The sequence below is a fragment of the Psammomys obesus genome, unplaced genomic scaffold (genome assembly GCF_907164565.1).
Source record: "Psammomys obesus unplaced genomic scaffold, mPsaObe1.curated_primary_1811, whole genome shotgun sequence".
In the NCBI taxonomy this organism is placed as follows: domain Eukaryota; kingdom Metazoa; phylum Chordata; class Mammalia; order Rodentia; family Muridae; genus Psammomys; species Psammomys obesus.
In genome coordinates, this window is record NW_026596149.1 from 5,988,515 (window position 1) to 6,015,953 (window position 27,439).

A 27,439-nucleotide genomic window follows, 5' to 3' on the forward strand; every position below is an offset into this window, starting at 1 on the left:
AAAGAAAGAAAGAAAGAAAGAAAGAAAGAAAGAAAGAAAGAAAGAAAACAGAACACTAGGTACAAAATTAACATTGAATATTGTTAGCTACTGTTAGTATAACAGATTTTAAGATATGGAAGCTATTTTATAAATCATGTTTGCAAATATGAACTTCAATATTTGTGTAAACTGTTCTTTCATTTTCTGAGAACTTTTCCAAAAATCTATGCTTTCTAGATCCTAATGAGTTAAGCATATCCCCACAGTCACTATTTTTAAAGTAAGAAATAGAAATAAATGTTGTTCCATTACCAGTCTCATTTCTGCTTCTCCCCATTCTTTCTGCCCAAAGGATCACCCATCATCAGAGTTCAGTTAGTATCCAGCCTGAAGACACATATTTTATTTCACAAATGTCTGCCACTCTGCTGGGCTCTCCTCCCATGAATTTCGCCTGCCAGGCACTTCCCCTCAAATGAGAAAAGTTACTTCTAATTCATAATACACTGCACTTTCTCCCCAAATTGCAGCTTTCACTTCACTCATTTGCTGACAATGAATCAGGCTGCGACATTGTGATGCTCAAAACTCCAAAATGACCTTTAGAATTGCTTTCTCCTCAGGTCTTATGTCTAATCAGCCAAGACCTATTAAGTCTATTTTCCTTCTAGCCTTGTTCCTATTCCTATTTCCTTGTGCCTGATCTATCGAAGCGGTCTTTAAATTACCTTACTGCCTTAATCCTTTCCCCATTAGACTTTGCAAAAGACATTATATGTTTATTTGGGTCAGCTAAATCAAGGCTAACTTGGTGTAACTGAAGAAAAGTTATTGTAAAAATTGGCTGCTATTTGAGCCCCCCCAGCTCAGCCAGGGGCATATTTTTCTTAAGAGAGGAACAGTTTCTCTAAGGGAAATTTTCTAATGGGTCTCTAAGGATACAAAATATGAAGCACATCAGGCTTAAATAAATGGTCCCACTAAATAGATTTAAACAAAAAGATTTTTTTTCCAGGACTGTTAGTTATTATCTGGAAAAAGAGCTAAAACAAGTGAAACTCCAGGCTAACGAGAAAGAGCAGTCAGATGATAGGCTGGCTCATGGTAGTGCTATTTCTACAAAAAGTGATAGATAATACTCCTTGCTTTATCCAAAATTTTCTCAAAGATTTTTTCCAAACACATATGTTATTTGGATGGTGTTAGGAATCTTTCTAAAGGATCAAAATATCCCCAGAAAAGGAAAGAAAAGGAGAAGAGAAAAGAAGCCAGCAGATTGCAGGAGAGGTAATGAGGTTAGGGGTGTACAGCACCTCAGGAGGCATGTGCACCCAGCACTGATTCCACAACAGAATGAGACAAGGTTATTTCCCCGAGACATTTTAGGAAAAATGGCCTCTCAGTGGAGACAACTGGTCCACTCCAAGGACTCTTGATCGTAATGTTGGAGGAAGTCCATGTTTCCGTGTGTTTTTAGACACTGTCTAAAAACACTTTTAGACACTTCTTACATAGACCAGGCTAGCCTTGAACTTATATTCTCCTCACTCAGCTTCAAAGTGCTGGAATTATAAGCCTGTATCAGCAAATCTAGATGTCATTTTCTTCCTAAAAATTTTAAAACAACACTAAATGTAATTACATAGATATGCATTTTTAAGAGTGATTGAAATTCACTAACAATGCAAAAGCACTATTATTTCATCCAACACTCCATATGAAAGAATACTTATAGCATTTTCTGCCACAGAGTTGAATACTATTAGAGGTTTTGATTTTTATCTAAATCTCCTAAATCTGTTTAGGTGGACATAATAAAGAAAATTATTATAGTTCAGTAACCAAGTGATTGACATCTGATACCAAAATCCTATAGATTCTAACATGGTGTGGTAGCATGATTGATTATTAAACTCTGTAAAGCTCAAAACCCCAACGTTAAAAAGGGAGCAAATCATCATTTCCCCTCAGAAGATTTCCCTGAGGGGCCAATTAGATGGGGCACAAAGTACAGAACACAATTCTTTAATTTTAGTAAAATTGCAATAACTGTTTGTAGTTACTACGTCCTAAATGTCTTAAAAACATCTGTGAAACACTTCACTTTTTGTTCAAAATGTCACCTTTTCATTTATGGGCCAGACCATTGTTGGAAATTAAAATGTTTTGATTTTATTAAGGAATAAAGGTAGCATTTTTTAGATTAAAAAGGGAAAGGGCCTTGGGTGACAACCAGCTTCAGAAACTTCCCCAAAACTCACATTAACCTGGGATGTAGCTGTCAGTGACTGAAATAACCTATCTAGGTATCTCCAAAGAGAACATGTGTGGCTTTAAACTATCAGAAGTCAGCATGGAGGGGAAATTGCAGAGAATGAAAGAATTCCTGAGGGCTTCCAAGTTGCTGAGGCAGCAGAAATAATGTGGAAGCACTGATTACAAAATTCCTAAAATAGTCTTCTCACCAAAGCTTTTCAGGAACAAGATAGGGGCTGATAGTGGTCAGTGTTCCAAGCACAGCACATCTCTGTGGCCCAGCACACAGCAGTGAGTAACATCTGTTCACTTGCTGACAGGACAGAATTAACGGTGTCTGCGGCCTTGAAGCACGGGCACAGCCTGAGCATCCCTGGGGCCATGCAGTCTACTCCTCCGTACAAAGCCTTTGAAGTTATAAGCACTATTTTTCCATAAGCTATAAAGTATTTAGGGAAATGCAGTACTATACTGAGAAAGCATCTATGTTAGGTAAAGCTGCTGCATTTGGAGAACTCCCAGGGATAACTTGAATGTCCGAGCCATGGGTGAGCTGCCCTAGAGATGATATAGTCTAGAATTTTAAGCTTTATAGTTTTGCTATATATATTTTTGACCAACAAAATCTATAGCGTTTGGAAATGGGCACTGAGGAAACCAAGAAACTCATTTTGAAAGGTTTGACTGGCAAAGTCCATCAAGTATCACTCTTTTCCATCATCCAAATCTACGTCACCCTATAATATAAACTTTACCTACATATATGAACAATTAGAGACTAAAAAGTGTATTAATTTGGCAAAATAATTTAAAACTTTCTTAGTAGTTGCTGTTTCAAGGTTAAGAAAAAAAATGAGTAAACTGATTAAAGCATGCACCTAAAAAAGATTCTCATTTGTCATTAAAATTGACACAAGAGAGAAGGTAATGGGGCAAACTGCTTCCAGTTGAGATGGCTCATTCTTAACCGATCAATCTTGGCTTTGTTCTGTTGCTTAGGCAGACACAGAGAGCAGAAAGTACGTAAGAAATGTACAAGAACCTCCTCCAGTGTTGACTCACATCTCAATGGTCACAGGCAACACTGGTCTCCAGGAGAACTCACTGCACACCACATCCAGACAAAACCACTATCTGCTCCCCATAGATACCAAATATGCCTTAAAACAGTACTTAAAACCTCATGCCCAGCACATGTCAAATACTTCACACAAGCCACACTTAAATAAACAAAGCATAAAAGCCATGTCATAATGTAAATTGTCTCACCCAGACATAAACAAACATGGGCATTCGATCTCACTAGCTTATGAATTCTCTATAAAACTATGTCCAACCATAGAACTATTAAATCTATGCAACATTTAACTAGATACCAAATTATTTTTGATATCTTCTTTGAATATCCTTTTAGTTTAACAATGACTGAAAATTTCAGTGATGCCATGACACCAACTAAGGAAATATGTCACTCACATAAATGTCATTTTACATTTATAAGAAGCATAGATTCCTCTCATTTATCCATACTTTCCCCCTTGTCACTCAAAAGGTAAATTTGAAACTAGTTCATTCTATAGACCTAAATAACTGGATATATACAATCAGATCAGATATTTTTATATAAAATTTCTATTTAGGTGATAGTCATATGTAAGAGATTATAGGCAGCTCACATTTACACCCCTCAACCTTCATCAGAGAAGCCTTTATTGACAATAGATTGTCATTAACAGAGACCTTCAAATGGTCGGTGTGCAGAGAAGAAGGGACAGTGGAGTGCTCAGTTCTAAATAGGACATGGCTATCATACCCCCCCCCCCAGGAATAAGGGATCATCACAGAAGAGTGGAAGGTAGGCTTTTAAGAATTAGAAATAGCGAATATCTTCAGTAAAAGGTTTGGGTAGGCAGGGATTGTACACACATCAACTCGCAGCACCAGTGACTATGTGTACAAGGTCTACACAAGATCAGGTCATCCACATGCCAGCATGGATGGGGAGGGGTTCATGAAATGCCACTCCTACCTGAGAGCTATTGATAATTTATGGCTGCTAGGGGAGGAAGAGTCATTTTTTTCTTAGGGATCCAGGCTCTGAGACGGTACCCATGTTTCAACAGATGGGCTTGCTTACATGGACAAACAGGCAGCATCACTGGTCTCAATAGTCTTTTTTTTTTTTTTAAGCACATGAAGTTGGAATAATGTAGAAGGGATAGTGGGAGAATTTAGGGAAGGAAATACATTATATTGATCAAAGGATATTATATGCATGTGTGGAATTCTCAAGGAATAAAAAAACAAAACGAAAAATAAAATAATTGATTGCTATGTTATTCTAACAATAAATGATAAAAAAAATCTACTTGGGCTAACTTGGTCCATAAAACAGGTTTTGAAACTAATTTCTTAAAAAAAAATATGCTTTAAACCTTCTCATCTTTAACAGGAAAATATTGCTTGGCCTTCCAAAATGTTAAAATATGCAATACTTTCCCAGGAAGTCTTATAATAACCATTATATTATCATTTCTGTCATGCATGAGTTTTATTAGGCTGCATAAATAAGCTTGTCTTTTATAGGCTTGTGTTGGATTTAATTCATAAAATTATTTAGGAAACTAAAGGCTGTGTTAAAATGAGCTTAACCATGAAACGAATATGAGAATTATTGTACTTCAACAACATTTGGAATTAGTATGTAAATTAAATCTCTTTATTCATTATTCAAAATTATCCTCTTCTCTCAAATGCATGGAAAAAGTTACAGAGAAAAATGATTCCTGGGAGGAAGAAGTATAAAGAATTGGTGTAGAAAAAGTAAAAGATGAAATCAAAAGGTTTAAAAACTTGAGTTCATTTCACAGTATTTTATAGGATTATAATTAACTATATCACTGTATCTTAAAATATATCAATTTTAATTCATAACATAAGGTCAAAAACTTGCAAAAAAATGTGCTTTTTAAGTGACCAGCCATTCTAATTTTCTCAGGACTTGAAAAATTATGGAAACTCCCAATCCCTGGTAGACGAATTGGCCTTGGGACATGTTAATTGGCCTGTTCTGAAATCTGGGTTCTTGAGGGTTTCATCCAAAGCCATCATTGGAAACAAAAGCATACCTGAAACCTCTGTGAGCTCTGGACGGTGATGACATTTCTCTCCCAGTGACTCTGGAGTACCTCTGTTTTCTGCCACACATGCTGGATAGGACTGTCACACATGGTTTGAAACCCTACTGTCAATTTGCCATTCTGGTGACTGGAGAAGTCATAAAAGGTTATCTGTAAAAAGTATATATGTTGGTATCCAAATAATTGCAATAAGGAAATTTCTAAGTGTGTCAGAACTTGAAATGTTTTGTGTTTTCCAGTACCTGACAAACTTGCTGATCATTGGTTGGAAGAAAAATTCTGCTTCTTAATTTTGAGAAGATGGAGTCCACTCTGGAGACCAATGTGAGAAAATGGGCTGTGACAAAACAAAATTATGAAATTAGACTCAAGCTGATCCCTGGCACCTTATTTTAAACACCAAAGGTGATTATAGCTGTATTAAAAATTAAAATGCACCAGTGAATTGACCAATATTTTATATTTTATAATGTCTATTTGAAGAGATAATAATTATACACTTTGTAACATTAATATGGGCAACAGTCCAAAATATAAGGCAATCACATTTAAAATAGGAAGTGACAACTCCATGAAGAAGACTCTGGAAGAAGGCAATTCTGAGATCACCCACTGAAACAAGCTCCTCAGCAGAAAATTTAATGAGAGCATTATTTTCTATACCTTTGATACAGATGGCTTGAGTGGCATTGCCCTAGCTTTTTCTAGTAACATAGGGACTATCACAGAGCTCAGATATTTTCTCAAGTGTATAGAATTCATACATACATACATACATACATACATACATACATACATACATACATACATACATACATACATATATATATATATAACTGTTTGGAAGCTTTTAATAAAATATATATTGGGTATTCTCTGGACTGTCAGAGAGTCCCTGATGTGCTTTCCCAGGGCTATTCTGGCTGGTATTGAATCCCCTGTCATCTGATAGTCTATTTTGTACACTGCTGTTTGTCAAATAAATGATAACAGAGTTGACAGTGATTATGAGGGCCTATCTATCCAAGCCACTCAGTGGTATTTTAAAGCCAGACAAAAAGTCAAATCTAATTGTCACATCTAGTCAATCAATACTAATATTATGAAGCCTAGTTTTTCTGATATGCTGGTGGAACAATTGGGCAGCCATTAGCTTTCTCTTAGAGCAATAAACAGATGTTGAGAAAATTACTAATTAACAAGCATAGGCAATGTAGATATTATATTGGTTTTAAACAAATTATTAGATCTACAAAAGAAAATCAGTGGGATGTAAATTATTGCTTAAATATCACTCATGATGATATATAATATATAAAATATAATATGTTATTGGTAATTGGTTAGAGTGAGGTATGAAAGTCTCTCACTATCAGTATGTAAGGGCCAGTATGTGATTTAAGGTGTAGTAATGTTTCTTTTGTGAACTTGGGTGTCCTTTTTTTGGTGTTTGGTGTGTTTGGTGTTGTATTGAGGCATATATTACTGTTTGGAAGCCTCTGATAAAATATATATACTGGGTAGTCCCTAGACTGTCAAAGAGTCCCTGATGGGCTTTACCAGGGCTATTGTAACTATTCTTGAGACCTTTGTAATCGGGTACTTTCTCACGTCTCACACACACATATGTATGTATATATACATATATATTCATATATATAGAGAGAGAGAGAAAGAGAGGAAACACACAAACACATGAGTACACACAGACACACAACTCCCACTACCACAAGAACAAAAATACAGGATTCAACAACTGCTCATTGATATCACTCGACATCACTGGTCTTGATTACTGAATAAAAACATACAGACTAAAAGAATAGATTCAATAACAAAATTAATTTTCTGCTACATTTAAGAAACATAACTTATCATCAAGGGTACACGTCATCTCAGGGTAAAGCGTTTGGAAAAGATATTTCAAACAAATAGACCTCAGAAGACAGCTTGGATAGCCATGATATCTGATAAAACAGACTCAAACCTGGACTAATCAGAAGAAATAGGAAAGGAAAGTACATGCTCATCAAAGAAAAAAATTCATCAAGATGACCTTGTAATTCTTCATTTTTTAATTTAATTTTTTAATTAATTACACTTTATTCACTTTGTGTCCCCCCATAAGCCACTTCCTCCTCCCTCCCGATCCCATCCTCCCACTCCCTTCTTCACACATACCCCTCCACAAGTCCACTGATAGGGGAGGTCCTCCTCTCCTTCCTTCTGATCTTAGCCTATCAGATTTTATCAGGAGTGGCTGCACTGTCATCTTCTGTGGCCTCCCTCCTCAGGCTGAGGTGATCAAAGAGCAGGCCAATCAGTTCGTGTCAGAAACGGTCCCTCTTCCCATTACTATGTAACCCACTTGGACACTAAACTGCCATAGGCTACACCTGTGCATGGGTTCTAGGTTATCTCCATGCAGGGTACTTGGTTGAAGTATGAGTCTCTGGGAAGACCCCTGTGTTCAAATTTCGGGTTCTGTTGCTCTCCTTGTGGAGTTCCTGTCCTCTCCAGATCTTAATATTTCCCACTTCTTACGTAAGATTCCATGCACACTGCCCAACAGTTGGCCATTAGTCTCAGCATCTGCTTTGATAGTCTGCAGGGCAGAGCCTTTCAGAGGCCCTCTTTGGCAGGTTCCTAGGTTGTTTCCTGTTTTCTTCTTCTGATTTCCATCCTCTTTGCTTTTTGGGATGGGGATTGAGCATTTTAGTCAGGGTCCTCTCTCTTGATTAGTTTCTTTAGATTAGATTTCAGTAGGTTTATCCTATATTACATGTCTATATGAGTGAGTATATGCTGTGTGTGTCTTTCTGCTTCCGGGACAGCTCACTCAGGATGATCCTTTCCAAGTCCCACCATTTGCCTGCAAATTTCATGATTTCCTTATTTCTCATTGCTGAGTAATACTCCATTGTGTAGATGTACCACGATTTCTGCATCCATTCTTCAGTTGAGGGGCATCTGGGCTGTTTCCAGCTTCTGGCTATTACAAATAAAGCTGCTACAAACATGACTGAGCAAATGTCCTTATTGTGTACTTGAGCATCTTTTGGATATAGGCCTAGGAGTGGTATGGCTGGATCTTGAGGAAGCGCTATTCCTAGTTGTCTGAGAAAGCACCAGATTGATTTCCAGAGTGGTTGTACAAGTTTACATTCCCACCAGTAGTGGAGGAGGGTTCCCCTTTCTCCACAACCACTCCAGCATGTGTTGTCACTCGAGTTTTTCATCTTGGTCACTCTGATGGGTGTAAGGTGAAATCTCAGGATAGATTTGATTTGCATTTCCTTAATGGCTAATGACATTGAGCATTTCTTTAAGTGTTTCTCTGCCATTCTATATTCCTCTACAGAGAATTCTCTGTTTAGCTCTGTTCCCCATTTTTAATGGGATTACTTGGTTTGCTGCTTTTCAGCTTCTTTAGTTCTTTATATATGCTGGATATTAGCCCTCTGTCAGAAAAAGGGTTGGTGAAGATTCTTTTCCAATCTGTAGGCATTCGTTTTGTTTTGATGACAGTGTCCTTTGCTTTACAGAAGCTTTTCAGTTTCACGAGGTCCTATTTATTGATTGTTGCTCTTAGAGCCTGTGCTGTTGGTATTCTGTTCAGGAAGTTGTCTCCTGTACTAGTTCTAGGGTCTTCCCCATTTTTTCTTCTAACTGATATAATGTGTCTGATCCACTTGGACTTCAGTTTTGTGCAGGGTGATAAGTATGGATCTATTTGCATTTTTCTACATGTAGACATCCAGTTAGACCAGCACCATTTGTTGAAAATGCCATCTTTTTTCCATTGTATGGTTTTGGCATCTTTGTCAAAGATCAGGTGTCCATAAGTGTGTGGGTTTATTTCTTGCTCTTTTCTTCGGTTCCATTGATCAACCATTCTGTTTCTATGCCAGTACCATGCAATTTTTATTACTGTTGCTCTATAGTATAGCTTGAGATCAGGGATGGAGATACCTCCAGAAGATCATTAATTGTAGAGAATTGTTTTAGCAATTCTGGGTTTCTTATTATTCCATATGAAGTTGAGAATTTTTCTTTCCAGGTCTGTAAAGAATTGTGTTGGTAATTTGATGGAATTTGCGTTGGATCTGTAGATTGCTTTTGGTAAGATGGCCATTTTTTTACTATGTTAATCCTGCCAAGCCATGAGCATGGGAGATCTTTCCATCTTCTGATATCTTCTTCTATTTCTTTCTTCAGAGACTTGAAATTTCTTTCATACAAGTCTTTGACTTGCTTGGTTAGGGTTATACCAAGGTACTTTCTGTCATTTGTGGCTATAGTAAATGGTGTTCTTTCCCTAATTTCTTTCTCAGCCCTTTTGTCTTTTGTATACAGGAGGGCTACTGATTGTTTTTTGAGTTAATTTTGTATCTGGCCACTTTGCTGAAGGTGTTTATCAGCTGTAGGAGTTCCCTGGTAGAATTTTTTGGGTCACTCAGTTATACTATCGTATCATCTGCAAATAGTGATAATTTGACTTCTTCCTTTCCAATTTGTATCCCCTTGATCTCCTTCATCTGTCTTATTGCTGTAGCAAGGACTTCCAGAACTATGTTGAAGAGATATGGAGAGAGTGGGCAGCCTTGCCTTTTCCCAGATATCAGTGGGATTTCTTTACGTTTCTCTCCATTTAGTTTGATGTTGGCTGTAGGCTTGCTGTATATTGTCTTTACTATGTTTAGATATGTGCTTTGTATCCCTGCTCTCTCCAATACTTTAAACATGAATGGATGTTGGATATTGTCAAATGCTTTTTCAGCATCTAAGGAGATTATCATGTGGGTTTTTTTCTTTCAGTTTGTTAATATGGTGGATCACATTGATGGATTTCCATTTATTGAACCACCCCTGCATACCTGGAATGAAGCCTACTTGGTCATAGTGGATGATATCTTTGATGTGTTCTTGTATTCGGTTTACAACTATTTTGTTGAGTATTTTTGCATCAATGTTCATAAGGGAGATTGGCCTGAAATTCTCTTTCTTTGTTGAGTCTTTGTGAGGTTTAGGTACCAAGGTGATTGTGGCTTCTAAGAATGAGTTTGGTAGTTTTCCTTCTGTTTCTATTTTGTGGAATAGTTTGAAGAGAATTGGAGTTAGCTCTTCTTTGAAGATCTGGTAGAATTCTGCACAGAAACCATCTGGTCCTGGGCTTTTTTTGGATGGGAGACTTTCATTGACCGCTTATATTTCCTTGGGGGATATAGGACTATTTAATTGATTTACTTGGTCTTGATTCAGTTTTGGTAAGTGGAATCGATCAAGAACACTGTCCATTTCATTTAGATTTTCAAATTTTGTGGCATATAGACTTTTGAAGTAAGTCCTAATTGTTGTTTGAATTTCCTCAGTGTCTGTCGTTATGTCCCCCTTTTCATTTCTGATTTTGATGATTCGGATGATGTCTCTCTGCCTTTTAGTTAGCTTGGCTAAGGGTTTGTTTATATTATTAATTTTCTCAAACAACCAGCTCTTGGTTTCATTGATTCTTTGAATTGTTTTATTTGTTTCTAATTGATTGATTTCAGCCCTGAGTTTGATTATTTCCATCTGTCTACTCCGTTTTGGTGTGTCTGCTTCTTCTTTTTCTGGGTTTTTAAGTGAGGCATTAAGTTGCTTGAATGAGCTGTTTCGAATTTCTTCTTGAAGGCACTTAGTGCTATGAACTTTCCTCTTAGCACTGCTTTCATTGTGTCCCAGAAGTTTGGGTATGTTGTGCTTTCATTTTCATTGAATTCTAGGAAGACTTTAATTTCTTTCTTTATTTCTTCCCTGACCCAGCTGTTATTTAGTAGCAAGTTGTTCAATTTCCATGTGTGTGTAGGCTTTTTGTTATTTCTGAGGTTGTTGAGGTACAGATTTATTCCATGGTGATCACATAGGATACAAGGAATTATTTCAATCTTCTTGTATCTGTTGAGTCTTGCTTTGTGACCCACTATATTATAGTCTATTTTGGAAAAGGTTCCATGAGGTGCTGTGAAGAAAGTAAATTCTTTTGTGTTTGGGCATAAGGTTATGTAAATGTCTGTCAGGTCCATTTGATTCATGACCTCTGTTAGAGACATTGTTTCTTTGATTAATTTCTGTTTTGTTGACCTGTCCTTTGTTAAGAGTTGGGTGTTGAAGTCTCCCACTATTAATGTGTGGGAATCTATGTGTGGTTTAAGTTTTATCAATGTTTCTTTTACAAATGTGGGTGCCCTTGTATTTGGGGCATAGATGTTCAGGATTTTGATTTCTTCCTGGTGGAATTTTCCCTTGATGAGTATGAAGTGTCCTTCCCCATGTCTTTTGATTAATTTTCATTGAAAGTCTATTTTATCAGCTATTAGAATGGCTACTCTTCTTGCTTATTGGGTCCATTTGCTTGGAAAGCTATCTTCCAACCCTTTATCCTCAGGTAATGTCTATCTTTGTGACTTAGCTGTGTTTCTTGTATGCAACAGATTGCTGGGTCTTGTTTACGCATCCATTCTGTTTGTCTGTCTTTTTATCGGAGAATTGAGTCCATTAATGAGAGAGATTAATGACTAGTGGCTGTTAGATCCTTTGATTTTGATGTTGGCTGTGGTCATAAGGTTGTGTGCTTGGTTGCTTTTTGTTTTACTGTAGTAAGGTTATTTATTTCCTGTGTTTTCTTGAAAGTAGCTAGTTTTCTTGGGTTCTATTTTCTCTTCTAGTATCTTCTGTAACACTGGATTTTGTGTAGGTATTGTTGAATTTTTTTTTGTCACAGAGTATCTTTTTTTCTCCATCTATGAGGACTGAGAGTTTTGCTGGGTACAGTAGCCTGGGCTGACATCTGTGTTCTTTTAGGGTCTGCATGATATCTGTCATATCCCTTCTGGCTTTCATAGTCTCTGTTGAAAAGTGAGGTGTGATTCTAATGGGTTTGCCATTATATGTTACTTGGCCTTTTTCTCTTGCAGCTCTAGTATTTTTTTCTTTGTTCTGTATACTTACGGTTTTGATTATTATGTGGCGGGAGGATTTTCTTTTCTGGTCTACTTTATTGGGTGTTCTGTAGGCCTCTTGTATTCTTATTGGCCTCTCCTTTAAGTTGGGGAAATTTTCTTCAATGATTTTGTTGAAGATATTTTCTGGGCCTTGGAGGAGGGAATCTTGTTTTTCCTCTATTCCTATTATTCTTAGGTTTTGTCTTTTTTTGTTGTCTTGAATTTCTTGGACAGTCTGTGTCAGGAATTTTTTAGATTTAACATTTTCTTTGACAGATACATAAATTTCGTCCATTGTATGTTCCACACCTGAGATTCTTTCTTTTATCTCTTGTAGTCTATTGGTTATGCTTACCTCTGTAGTTCCTGTTTTCTTCCCTAAGTTCTTTCTCTCCACAATTTCCTCCATTTGTGTTTTCTTTAATTTTCCAATTCTATCTTCAGGTATTGAGTCATTTTGATGATTTCCTTCACCTGTCTGACTGTATTTTCTGTTTTTCCTTCAATTCCTTCAGCTGTTTGTTTGAACAATCCTGTGTTTCTTTTATTTCTTTCAGTGATTTAAGTATTTCCTCTCTAAAGGACACAAACTGTTTGGCTGCAACTTCCTGTATTTCTTCACGGATGGCCATAATCTGTTTTTCTTTATCTTCCTCTTTTTCTTTACAGATAGCCATAATCTGCTTAATTTTTTTCTTCTATTTCTTTAAGGATGGCCATAATCTGTGTGAGTTCATCTTCCTCTAGGTCTTTATGCATTTTATTTGTTTCCCCTGTTATCTTCTTCATGAGCATAGATGTTAGGTCATCTTCTTGAATTTCATTTATGTTGGGGTGTCCAGGGCCATTTGCCCCTGGATAACTGGGTTTTGTAGATGCCATATTGCTCTGTCTTTTGTTGGTTGAGCTTTTACACTGGCCTCTACCCATTGGGTTATCGTAGGTGTTTGGAGTTAGTTTCTGGTGGTTCCTGGAATCCCATGGTTGAGAGAATCCCCTTGGCAGGAAGATGGTTTTCCTGAAGTTAGCCTCCTCAGCTTTTTGGGTATAGTTATTGTATGGCTGGTGTTTTTCAGGAGTTGCCACAGCTCACCTCAGGGATAGAGACCTGAGTGGTAACTGTGGTCCTTGTTAGTCGAGAGGGCTCTCTCACCTGGAGAAGTCCTGGAGACAGCTGCCCTGCTTCTGGGTTTCTTGCTATAAATGTAGTGAGTTGCTGCTGTAACCTGTGTGTCCTGTGGTTTGGTCGGTTTTGTTAGGGATAACTGGTTGCCCCTTGGAACAGTACCTAAGGGTTGATCTCAGGGATTCCGGGCTTTTGTAGATCTGAGGTTAGGGCTCTGTGCCCCAGTACCCAAGTGGTAATCTGTGACAGGTGAGTACTGCTCTCCTGGTAACAGCAGGCTATCTGGTGCACAGCAAGTCCCTGGGTTGGGCCAGTCTGTGGGACCTTTTCCAGGGATATACTGGGTGGCCTAAGTCCATCCTCTTTGCTTAGTTCACTGTGAGGATTTCTCCCAACAGTGACTCCAAGTATCTGGTGTCCTAGGGCACACAGTTCTGTCTGTGAGGAATAGTTGGTACAAAGCAGGTCCTGGGCTGGCGGCACGTGCACCTGCCCACTAGTTTGAGGGACCTTTCTCAGGGTTATACTGGATGACCTAATTTGGGTCCCCGTTTCCTTCCTTCTACGTGGGGTTTACTCCCAACAGGGATTCTCAGTCTCTGTTGCCCTGTGTTGCACAGCTCTGCCTGTGCCAGAGAGCTGGGTGCCCAACAACTCTCTGTGCTCCTGGCTTGGACCCAGTTCAGTGATGGCGGCTCTTACCAGGTGGTCAAAGCCTGGGTGGCCCAAGTCAGCACTGTTTCCTTCCTTCCCTGTGGGGCCCTCTCCTGACAGGGACTCCCAGTCTCTGTTGCACTGGGGCCCACAGCTCCGTCTGTGCTGAGGAGCTGGGCGTGCAGCCACTCTCCATGCTGAAGGCTTGAGCCCAGTTCAGTGATGGTGGCTTGTACCCCCTGGTCTGCAAGACTTCTTCCAGGTAAAGACTGGGTGACCCGTGGCCAGTCCTGCTACTTTCCTTCCCCGTGGGTTTTTCTCAGTCTCTGGTGTTTTTTGTGCCCATCGTTCAGCCTGGGAAGGTGATCAGGACACGCAGGCCTGTGGCTCTGGTCTGGTGACCTAGTGCCTGCGCGATCCAGGATCTCTTCCGGGTTCTGGCTGAGTGGCCTGAGAGTGGACCCGACTGATTCCCACATTGTGGGGGTTTCCTCTCACCTGGGAAACACGATTGCTGTTGTTTTATGGCCCAGAGTTTAGTCTCTTGGTTGCTGTATGGAAAATGTTGTCCTGCTCCTCAGACGCAGTGTTCTCCTGGCGCCGCCATCTTGCCCCCACAACGTTGTAATTCTTAACATCAATTTTCTAAATACAAGGACACCCAATTCCATAAAAGAAACACTACTAGACCTTAAACCACATATTGATCTTCACAGATTAATAGTGGGAGACTTCTATACCCCACTCTAACCAATAGACAGGTCATCCAGACAAAAAAAAAAAAAAATTCCAGTTAACTGAGGTCATAAACCAAAGCAACCTAGCATATTTACAGAGCAGTTCACCCAAACTCAAAAGAATATACATTCTTCTTAGCAACAAAATAAACTTTTCAGACACAAAGCAATTCTCAACAGATAAAAGAAAATTGAAATAACACCCTGAATTTTCTCTAACTACCAAAGATTAAAGCTGGATATCAACAATAGAACACTTACAAACTCATAGAAATGGAACATCTCACTACTGAACAGCAACAACAAAATGGGTCAAGAAACTAATTAAAAACGAAACTAAAAACTATAGAATTGAGTAAAATTTAATAAACAATATACTTAAACTTGTATAACACAATGAAGGCAGATTTAAGAGTCAAATTCACAGGAGCATGAAGTGCCAACATAAAAAAAAAAAATAGAGACAGCTCACCTGAAAGTTCTAGAACAAAAAGAATAAGTCATATCCAAAGGAGTAAAGGGCAAGAAAAAATCAAGTGCAAGACTGAAATCAGCAACATAGAAACAAACAACAATGACAAAAAATTTACAAAGAATCAGTGAAACAAAGAGTCAGTAAAATCAATAACATTGACAAGTTCTTAGCTGAATTAACTAAAAGGTGAATAGAAGATACAAATTAACAATTAAAGGAGGGACACATAAAAATAGACACCAAAGGAATCCAGAGAATCATAAGGATATCCTTTAAGAATCTGTACTCCAACAAATTGGAATAGCTTTAAAAAATAATTTTCAGCATATACCACCTACTAAAGTTAAATCAAGATCAAGTAGACAATTTATACAAACCTACAACTACTCATGAAATAGAAGTTAAGATCTGCATACCAGAGCGACCTGCTGTGCTTGTTCCTGGGCTCCTGTGACCTCACTCAGTACAGCACTTCCCAGTTTTATCCACATTCCTTCAGATTTCAATATTTCATTTGTATAGTGCTGAATAAAATTGCATTGTGTATATAGACCACATTTTGATAATCCATTAATCAGATGATAGATGAGGTAAAGAGATCGATTTAGGACCTAGACCAAAGTGTATGAAACTGTTAGCAATTTGGATGAAAAATTCAACTACATAGAGAAAAAAATTCATGAAAGAAGTTGAGACTCTGAAAAGAAAAAAAATGTTGGACATAAGAGTTCATCAATCAGATAAAAAGCACCATGGAAAGTACAATTGACAGACAAGACAAGTTAGAAGAATGAGTTTGACAATAATACACTCAGGCATACAAAATGAAAATAAATTCATAAGTCTGACCAAAACATCCCATCTAGAACACATCTGAGACCAAACCTAAGAATCTCCAGGGGAGTCGAGGCTTATATGGATATTAAAGGCATAAACAATGTATTCCATGAACTTACAGTAGATTTCCAAAATCTAGAAGAAATTTGTATCCAAATACAAGAGACATTTAGACTCCAAATAGATCACGACTGGAGAAGAACCTCTCCCTGATATGTTATACTCAGGATAGCAAAGAAAGTTTTGATCAGAACCATACCAGGTAATCATGTAAAGATACATTTTATGATTGCAAAGTAAATCACCATCAGCCAAGACTGCTACAACCAGTAAAGTTTTGTTAAAATTGATAAACCAGACGCCATCTCCAACTGCTAATCACTTACAAGTGACAATTTAGTTTCCTGGAAGGGAGTCTTAGGGAGAAACCCTGCACTTTCTAGAAAAGACCATGTCCCCATCAGTAGACGCCAACAGGAAACAAACTGGATGGCATCTCTGGAGGCCCTTTGTCTCATTATGTTGTACGGGGATTTTTTTTTTAACCCTAAAGGTCATTGCTTATATATTATGGCTTATAGTTCAGTGTTTCTATGGGATTCCTGAGTGTGTGAATGAGTGGGTCTTTGTTCCTTGTGCCTTTTCTTGAGCTCTTTTCCTTCTGTTTGTTTGTTTTGCTTGTTTGTTTTGCCCAATTATAATGTGTATTTTATTTTATTTTGTTTTGTTTTACTTTATGTTATTGTATACTTATCTCTTAATGAGAGACAGAAGGGATGGATCCAAACAGGAGAGGACCGTACTTACTTCCCAGTCCTCTGAGGTTTTTCCCCCTACCCTGTGATCATCCTTGCACACATATTCACTGGAGCATGGTCAAATTCCCAGTGACCAGTCTCTTAAAGAAAACTGAGTCTTCTTACTGACACTCCCATTAGAAGCCATCGACTATGGAACATCCTTTTCACAATTTTTATGATTATTATTTTTTATTTAAATTTCTTTTATATTTGCTTCACATCCTATTTGTAGTCTCATTCTATCTCAACTCATAGTCCTCCCTTCCTTCCCCCTCCCTCATTTCTCAGAAAAGGAAGACCCCTTCCAGTCTTCCCTAGCTCTTCAAGTCCCATAGGGACTGAGCATGTCCTCTTCCCTTATGGCCTGGCAAAGCAGTCCTGCTAGAGGGAAATGATGAAAAAGCTGGCAGGAAAGTCCTTGTCATATGAAGTCCCTGCTTTCCTTGCATGAGAACCCACATGAAGCCTAGGCTGCCCATTGGCTACATTTTGTAGAGGGGTCTAAGTCCAGTCCATGTATCGTCGTCGGTTGATGCTTCAGCCTCTGCAAGCTCCTTTTGTTCCTGGTTAGCTGCCTATGTTGGTCTTCTTGTGGAGCTCCTGTCATCTCCAGGTCTTTTCCTCCCAACTTTCCACAAGACTCCCTATGCATCGCCCAATGTTTGGCTGTGAGTCTCAGCATCTGTTTTGAGGCATTGCTTGGTAGAACCTCCCAGAGGACAACCCTGATAGGCTTCTCTCTGCAGCCTTAGCCAGGTATTGTTCATAGTGTCAAGGGTTTGCACTCTCCCATAAAGTGGGTCTTTGGTTAGCTAAGCATTGCTTGGACATTCCCTCAATCTCTGCTTTATCTTTATCCCTAAACATGTTTTAGGCAGGGTAAAATAAGAGTTCTCTTCAATGGCTTTCTGTCTAGGTTACTTTTTTGTTTTTATTTTTAGAAGAGGAAAGGGGGAGGGATTGTCACAGAAGCCTTTTATGTAGCTCTTTTCTCAACTGTGAGTGTGCAGTCATTGATACATGCAAGAGAGGCTTTCTTTACAGTCAACAAGAGCACATAGATCGTGGATTTCCACATGGTTTCTGGTGACAGCATGGATCACAGACATTCACATGGCCTATGGTGTCAGCATTTGCCGCAGACCTCAGCATGGTCTCTGGTGGCAGTACAGACCGTTGACATCAACAGGACCCTCTGCTATAGCACTGGCCACAAATATCATCATAGCCCTTGGCGACAGTGGCAGAGAACATGGACATCCATATGGCCTTCAGCAGTAACACAAGCCACAGTCATCAACATGCCCAGGCTACTGTAGGACACACACATCTACATGAACCTTGGGTTCAACATAGCCTGGGGCAGTGGAACACAAATTCCAAGAAGCCTTCAGAGGCAGCATGGCTATAGAAGTCTTTTGAAGAGGTCCAATCCAGAAACAGCTGTAGCTCAGAACCAGGGTGATCCTGTGGCTATCCGGTGTGTTCAGGGGCTGAGCCTGCACAAGCTCCAGGCTGCTGCGTCCTGTTGGCCCCACTCAGCAAGGTCATGCCCAGGCCCGATCTATCACAACCTTCTCTTATGCCTGCCACCTGTTACTGCTGTTTCACCTCTAGTTCTGCCTCTCTCCACCAGCACTCACCGCTCAGCTCCTCCAACTTTCAGACATTTCTTTCAACTTTTGAGAACTGTTTAGTTCTATGACTCATTTTAAATGGTTCATTTGTTTTCTCTACAGGTTTTTGTTTGTCTGTTTTAGTTCTTCAGTTCTTTATATTTTCTAGATAGTAGCCTTCTATGAGGATGTATATTTGGTAAACAAAAGAAATTCCTCTGTATGCTGTTCCTTTGTCTAAAATGCTGGTGTCGTTTCTATATAGAAAGTTTTTAGGTGTATGAGGTTTCATTTATGATATGTTGGTGTTAATGTATATCTTATTGTTATCCTGTTCAAAACGTCCTTTCTAATGCCAATGAGTTACAGTCTATTTCTTATTTTATCTTATGTAAGACTTAGAGTATCTCATCTTATAATTGAGGTCCTTGATCCATGTGGAGTTTTGTCCTATGCATGATGAAAATGTGGGTCTACCATGAAAGACCTCCTATTTTCTGAGAAGAAGGGGAGAAGGGATAAATGGGGACAAAGGGAGGTAAGATGGAGGAGACGCTTCCATCGAGATGTAAAATAAATAAATAAATTAATTAATTAAAAATAAAATATGGATCTTCTTTCATTCTTCTTCATTCAGCCATTTGGTTTAGCCAACATAATTTGTTGAATGTATTGTCTGTTATCAAGGGTCTATCTTGGGCGTCTTTTTCAGAGATCAGGTTTCCATAGTTATGTGGGAAAATGTTTTGGTTTCAATTAGGTTCAAGTGATTAATCTATCTACTTTTATGCCAATGCAATGCTGTTTTCTTTAATTTTTTATTTTTTCTCCACAATTTATTCATTATATATCCTAACTGAAGCCCCCTTCCTCAACTCCCCCAGTCCCACCCTCCCTTCCTCTTTCCCTTATTCCCTTCCCCTAGTCCACTGAAAGTGGGGTGTTCTCTACTATTGTCATCTGCCCATAGCTTGTTAAGTCTCATCAGAACTGCTTGGATCCTCTTCCTCCGTGACCTGGCAAGGCTGCATCATCAGGGGCGAGTGATCAGAGAGCAGTCAACTGAGTTTATGATAGAGGCAGCCCCTGCTCCCCTCACTCAGAGATCCATATGGAGACTGTGCAATGGTGTTTTTTATCACTACAGTTTTGTAAAAGAACTTGAAACTGAGGTGCCAGCAGTTATTTTATTATTCAGGATTGATTTAGGCAAATTATTCTTGTTTGCTTCTTTTTTTCCATATGAAATTGAGAATTGTTTATTTTCTATGAAGAATTATATTACAGTTTTGATGAAGAATGCATTAAATTTGTAGTTTGCTTTTGGTAGGATGAATATTTTCATAGCATTATTTCTACAAATCCATGAGGACAAGAAGCCTTCCCATCTTCTGGTGTCTTGTTCAACTTATTCCTTCAGCATTTTAAAGTTTCTGTTATACATTTTTCCCACATGCTTGGACAGACTTGACTGAATATATATTGTTTGAGGCTATTGTGAAAGGTACTGTGTTCCTGATTTCTCTCACAGTGTTTTTCATTTGTATTTATAAAGGGTACTGTGGCATGTGTGTGTGTGTGTATTGTGTGTGATTTTGTAACCTGATACTTCCCTGACAGTTTTTATCAGATATAGAAGTTTTCTGGTGGAGTCTTTAGGGTCACTTATGAATACAATTTTATCATCTGCACATAACACTTAAAAATTGGTGGAATAATAAAAATATTTAAAGAAAATTAAAAGTGAAGGAATTTTTATGACAACTAAGCAAGATTTGCATTAAATATTTAAAGAAACACTGCACCCAGAGGAAAGGACAGTCCTAAAGCTCAAAGTCCAGGAAATACTACATTGACTAAAAGTAATAAATGAATAAAGGAGAGATAGAAAGTAGTCCATCACATCTATCACAGAAAATAAAACAAAATCCTAAAACTAATAAGAGAATATTCTATCATAACCCAACGAAATTAGAATAACAAAGCCACAATAACAGCAAACCCTCTCAAAGTTGATCTTAAATGGACGTATACTTGACTCAGCATTCAGAAGATGTAGCCTATCTGACTCAAAAAAGCCAGCGTCTGTTTATCTCTTGACTCCAAGAAATATACACTTTACTGTAAAGACATAGTAAACACAGAGTAAAAATGTGGGGGCATAAAGCAAGCAAGCAAATGGAAAGAGAAAAGAAATTGGTACAATTCTCGTAGCAGATCTATCAATGTAGATCTAAATAAGTCAGAAACGATAAATGTCACCACATAGCAATAAGAAGAAAGTTCATCAAGAAAATACAATTTAAAAACGTATGCATTGCATGACAAGGCTCTCATATCCACGAAACAAACGCTAGAATGCCCGAACGATCAGAGAGGCCCTGAGACAATAACAGTGGCTCACTTCAATGCTCAGCTTCCATATTGAGATCTTCCTAATTAAAAGTTAACAAGATTCACAAGTAAACCACACCATATATCAAATAAATATAGAAACACGATATGTAAGCCCTTGGAACATATCATCATTATGTCTTTAATCTTGCATTAGAAAAAAAGGTATCTTAGCTATGCTACCCAAATCAAGGAAAACCAAACAAACATATACACAAAAGTGAAAATATATATGTATATATATGGATGTGTGAATGGAGATATGCATAAAAATTGACATAATTAAAATTATACATGCTGGTGGCTGTCAAGATATCTCAGTGATTAAAGGTGCTTGCTACAACTCATGCCTGGAGATATAAATTTGATGTCCTGAAACTATGTAAATACAGAAAGAAGAAAACCAATTTCATAAAGTTGTCCTCCGATCTCTACACACATTCTATGGTGTCTGGACCAAAGATAATTATGGACACACACAAAAAAAATTAAATTTATTTTTAATTAGTAGTTATTTGAGAGTTTTATACCATGTGTTTTAGGAATAGTCATTTCCTTCCCCTAACTCTCCAACAATCCACTTTGATATCTACCCAACTTTATGTCCTCTTTGATTTCCTATAACCCATTGATCCAACTTATGATGTCCATATACTCTTGGACATATGTCCTTCCAATGGGAAATGTCAGTCAATCATATGACACCCTCTTAAAAAAATTGACTCTTCCTCTTTGAATCCCTATCAATCTCTGATAGCTCCTCAACTAGGTATGCAACTTCATGGTCACCTTCCTTCTCCATATTGGAATTTTTCTGGCTTATGTGTGCCCAGGCCTTGTGCTCCCACAACTACTGTGAGTTCACATGTAAAAGTCCCCATCTGTGCTCTGGAAAAAGCTTGGAAACAACCTGCCACCTTGTAATCATCTACTACCTCTTGCCCTTAATACTCTTCTTGCCCTGTCTTACTTAGTTTTGTTGCTTTGAAGAGACACCATGAGTGACCAAGGTAATTTATAAGAGGGAGATTTTACTGAGAACTTGGATACAGTTTCAGAAAGTTTCTCTATGATCATTACAGGGAACATGGCAGGAAGTAGGCAGGCAGGGATTGCCCTGGAGCAGTAAGTGCGAGAGTACATGTTAACTGTGATGGAGAGAGAGAGAGACAGAGAGAAGTTTTGGTTTTTTTTAATATATATATATATATATATATATATCCTAAGTGTGGGATTTTAGTTTGGGCTTCAGTTTGACCACACCTGATAAGTGCCTCCAGCAGGGTGTGATCTTTGCCAGCTGGTAAAAGCCTGCCTTTCAGCATCGAGGAAAGGGGCGTAGTCTAGGACTCTGAGGGATATGAATAGGAGAACCCAGAGAAAGAAAAGACAGCATGTGGCATGTCGCAGATTGGAAAGAATAGGAACATACAGCATGGCAGCTTGGAGGAGGGAGACAAAGGAGACTGCTTTCTGCATTTGGTGTTGATGGAGAATTGGTATAGCTCTGAAAAGAATCCATCAATTGTAAACAGCCTGGAGACATAAAGGGTCTGCACCCCTTCTCCTCACTAGTCTTCTCTCTCCTTCATTTTGGGGGCTTTAAGGGAGAAGCTTTAAGGAACCCCAAATAAAATAGAGTTTAAAAAAGGAGCACTACAACAAAAAGACAGAGAGAGAGAGAGAGAGAATTAGGAATGGAGAGGGTTTTTGAAACCTCAAAGTCCATCTCCAGTAACACACTCCAACAAGGCCACACCTTCTAATCTTTTCCAGAAAATTCCACAAATTAAGACCAAAGCAACCAAATATATGAGCTTGTGAGCATCATTCTCATTCAAACCATGAATGTCCCATCTTTCACAATGGGACATTCTGGAGAGGACAGGTTGTGGTATAAATACCCATTTAGGGTTGATCATTCTGAATTCTCTTTCTTAATAACTATCTATGTAGACAGAAGCTTCTCTGATGAGGGTTGAGAGATTAATTCACATATTAATCTATACGTATAATGCTATGTCATTAGGAGTTTCTTTAATAAACATTCATTTGTATAAATTATAGTAGTAGGTTCTCCTGTAAGTGCTTGTTTCTAGACTCTATTTTATTTGGAGTATTTAGGTTTCTATCTCTTTTCCACTAACACTTTAACCCTAGGTAAGAGAGAGAAGGTTAGTGGGAGATGGAGCACAGACCTCTTTACTTCTCCAGGATATTTAGGGCTGATGGGTTCTTTCGGGTCTGTACCAATCTTTATCAACAGCGAACACCGCAAGCACTCTCCTCCAAACTGCTGTGTTGAAACATTTCTCTCCATCTGTCTCCTCCAAGCCACCATACCATCTATTTCTGGTCTCTCTGAACTGCCACCCCTTCTCTTTCTGGCTCTCATATTTATATCCCTCAGAGTCCTAGACCACGCCCCTTGGCCTGCCATAAGAGGCAGGCCATTCCCAAATGTCCTGCAGGAGGCACTGATCAGCTGTGGACAAACTGAAACCCCACACTTGGGGTTAAAACAAAAACACATTTACATAACATGAATGAGTTTTTAAAGAAATCAAAACCGCATTACATTCTCCCTGAGGGCCTGACTACCCACAGGTTCTTGACCCCATATTGGTGGTAAATATGGATTTCATCTTCTGGAGTGCAATTTAAATCCAAATGTGAAGTGTTTGGTTAGTCTCAGGCTGTTCATATCAATATGGCAACAGTGGGCATGTCTTGCTGACCAGTCATTCTTACAGCTCTCAGAGTGCATATCTGTGCAAAACCGATGTTTACTTTTCTCTTCCAGTAGTATGTATAGCACCCTCCAGTGCTATACATGGCCAGTGGAGATGAAACTTCCAGATAATGGTCAGTTTGACTTATCCATATTCTGTGACTCAACTCTGTGCTAACATCAGCAAGAGATTCTTGCTGTCAAGCTCTGGAAGATAACTAATAGCATTGTCAATGGCCTAATGTTGAAGGCTCTATTGTGTCACACGTGTCAACAACTCCAAAGGAGATGTGTATGACACATAGCTTTTTTACTTGTTACTCTCTGGTATCTAGTGTAGGCATTGTAGCTCTGTTATAGGTTAACTACGCCATTTTAATTCTTTTCATATCCTAATATATATTATACATATATATTACATATATCTGTGTATGCTTCTTCCGTACTAGGCCTCCATAAAGAACTTATCAAAGTGCTTTAGTGTTATTAATTACTCCCAGTACTCACTTGTTACTTTGTACTGTTTGTCTCATGATTTTTAAGTAATTATGCAAACTATGGAAAAAGAAGTGACAGACACTGACCCTTAACATTGGACATGTTTCAAAATTAAAAGCATTGGAAATCATGACAAGAATGTGGAAATTAAATGTAAGAAAAACTAGAGGGATTGATATCATGAAAAAGGAAAGGAGAAAGCACATGGGTTTACCACAAAATCAGGCTGCTAACTGATGTTCAGGTGGAGTCAAAAGTTCAAATGTAGATTGATTTATTTTACTTTTGCTATACCTAGAAAGAACTTTATAGATGTAGAAAAGTTAGTTATAAGCATGAATGGATATCAAGGGATCATAAAACTTTCTCACCCTAAGATCTGAGAAAATGGAAAGTATGCCTCTCAGCTACTACCACTCTTCCGTTTTCATTGCTGCCATAACAATCTACTCTACAGTAAGTGGCTTAGAGTAGCACATATGTATTATCTCACCATTCCTGTGGGCTACAAGTTCAGACACGGGGGACTTAGCTGACTCCTAGATTTCCAATGCTGAAATTAAGGTGCTGGCTGTCCTTCTTTCTCATGGCTCAGGGGATAAATCTGCCTTCAAATTCATTGTGTTGTCAGCACAGTCCTGTTCTAAGCACTAATAAAGCAGAGGCTCCTGTTCTTTTTCTAGATACTGTGAAGTTCACCACTTCTGAAGTCTACTCCACCCCCTAGGCTGTCTTTTATTCATATTTACATCGATCAGTGCATGCTCTCAGACATGTGAACCTTCAACCTCCCAGATGCTGCCCTCTATCTTATCGCTCACATCTTCCTCTTCTCTTTTTAGTTGCTCTTATGGTTACGTACAGCTCATTTCAGTAGCTTAGGATAATCTTCTAGTTTTAACGTCCCCTAATTGATGACCTTACTTATATTTATGAAGTCCTTTCACAGCAGTACTTGTGTACCATTTCATAACTGGGGCGTAGGAATCTAGTTGAAGCAGGTTCTACTAACTAGGACCAGCTAGATTTGCTTCTCTTGTTCCAAGGTGCTGGCCAAAGTTTACAAAGGCTGAATATAGTGTGTATTACTGTTATGTTTCTTGATAGGATATGGGAAATTCAAGTGGGTATTTATGATTGTTCTTTGAGAGCACAGGCAGAAAATTGATACCTGCTGAGTTCTTCCAACCAATCAAACTGGCAAAATTCTATGTTATTATATTTGACAGAATTTTATTCTAATTCACTGCTGGCTATCATTCAAAAGTAAACTGCTTAAATTTTCTATTATATGCATTATAATATACTGTTACTGAGTTTATATATTTCCAGAGTATGATTGTTTTTCAGTTATGGTTCAATTAATTTGAGTAAATTTATATGTAACAAGCCATTTGCCCATAAAGATACAATTCATACCAAAACAAAGCAAATTATGTAAAGAAATATTTCTACATTTCAATAAAGAATCAGAGTATGTATCATTTTTAGCCCTCAAATGAAGTTATACTTTAAGTTATTTGACAGTTTGATTACTAAGGTTATATAGTGACAGTACATTGATGTTATATCAGTTAATTTATATATCTAAACTGTCATCTCTAATCCTACCATTGACATGTACCTTAATTTGAAATAAAATAAGTGAAAAATAAACTTATGTTCTCTGATACTCAACAACTGTCAAATTTGTTGGGAAGCTATGAAAACTCCATGTAGTTTATGCACTTCAACTGCATGAACACACACAATGTGCACATTAATATATTATTAACTTGCCAATGAGAATTTATGGTAGAAATTTAAGCTTTCCCAGAAGGAACTGTTAAGTTCCAAATATCCATGCTGGGACTCCTCAGCTACCTACATACGCCCATCACTCATTATTTCTTGCTAGATAGGGCACACAAGAGAGTGTCAACTACAAAGGAGTTCAGGCCCAGAGAAGAAAATGAGAGAAAGAGACAGCAGCAGTGAGGAAGTCAGTTAACATTCAGGTGACATAAGATAGGACATCCGCAACATGCATACACAGATAGCCTAATCTTTATTTTCAAAAATAAGGTATTTTATTTATAAGCTTACTTCTGTGGTATTTCTTGAACAGATAAACTAACTCTACCAGGGAGGCCATCATGTGGTTCTTCACAGGTCATTTCTGTCCCCACTATCATCCATTGAAAGTTCTTTTTAAAGAACTTTAAAGTTTCTTTTTAAAGGCTTTCCTCTTTCAGAATCAGATTCGATTGTAGTGCAAGAACGATTTGCTCTAATCTATAGAATACCTCACTTTTTCTCTTTATATAAGTATTTGCATCATTTCCCAATATATATCCAAAAGAGAAATCAACAACAACTATATGGGGGGGACGGGGAGCTGGCTCAGTGGTCGATAGTAGCCTCCATTTGTTCAGAGAATATGGGTTCTATTCTAGCACCTAGCATATTTGAGTGCCTCATAAACCTCCTATAATTCTAGTTCTAGGGGACTTCTTGTCCTCTTCTGGCCTCCATTGTCACTTGCATATATATACACCTAAATAAAATATTTCTAAAAATTTAAAAACATGATATGATGGCACACATTAACAGGCTTTTTAGATGCCAAAGTATTTACCACAATAAATAGATTTAAAGAATAAAATCTTTTCAGTTGTGGTAAGAGCCAGTCCCTGTCACTATTAAAGATACTCTGCTATGCTTGCAGACAGGAGTCTAACATAACTGTCTTCTGAGAAGCTTCATCCAGCAGCTGAAGGAAACAGAGGCAGAGACCAATAGCCAAACAATAGACACGGCTTTTTATGGAAGAGTACAGGAAAGATGGAGGGAGCTAGAGGGGTCAAGGACACCACAAGAATGTCTACAGAGTAAACTAACCTGGGCCTTTGGGGTCTCACAGAGCCTGAACCACTAACCAAAGAGCATGTGAACTGGATCTAGGCCTCCTACACATACGTAGCAGATGTGCAGCTTGGTCATTATGTGGGTCCCCTAACAATGGGAGTAGGGGATTTCTCTAACTCTGTTGCCTGCCTTTAGATCTTGTTTTCCTAGCTGGGCTGCCTTGTAAGGCCTCAGTGGGAAAGGATTGCTTAGTCCTTACTGCTGTTCCTTGAGGTGCCCAGTGTGTTGGTACCCCTTGGGGACCTTCCCTTCTCTGAGAAGAAGAAGAGGAAGAAGGAGGAGGAGGAGGAGGAGGAGGAGGAGGAG

General features: G+C 38.3%; 1 protein-coding gene across 4 annotated transcripts in view; it reads right to left on the minus strand.

Annotated features, from left to right (window-relative positions):
* Positions 1–27,439, minus strand: part of Malrd1 (MAM and LDL receptor class A domain containing 1) — a 698,598-nt gene that overhangs the window by 651,596 nt on the left and 19,563 nt on the right. For all 4 annotated transcript variants that reach the window (XM_055593928.1, XM_055593929.1, XM_055593930.1 and 1 more), the window contains exons 2-3: positions 5,621–5,715; positions 5,367–5,528 (exon numbers count right to left, since the gene is read on the minus strand). In XM_055593928.1, coding sequence (XP_055449903.1) covers positions 5,367–5,528; positions 5,621–5,715 — 257 coding nt within the window. The remainder of the gene's footprint in view (positions 1–5,366; positions 5,529–5,620; positions 5,716–27,439) is intronic.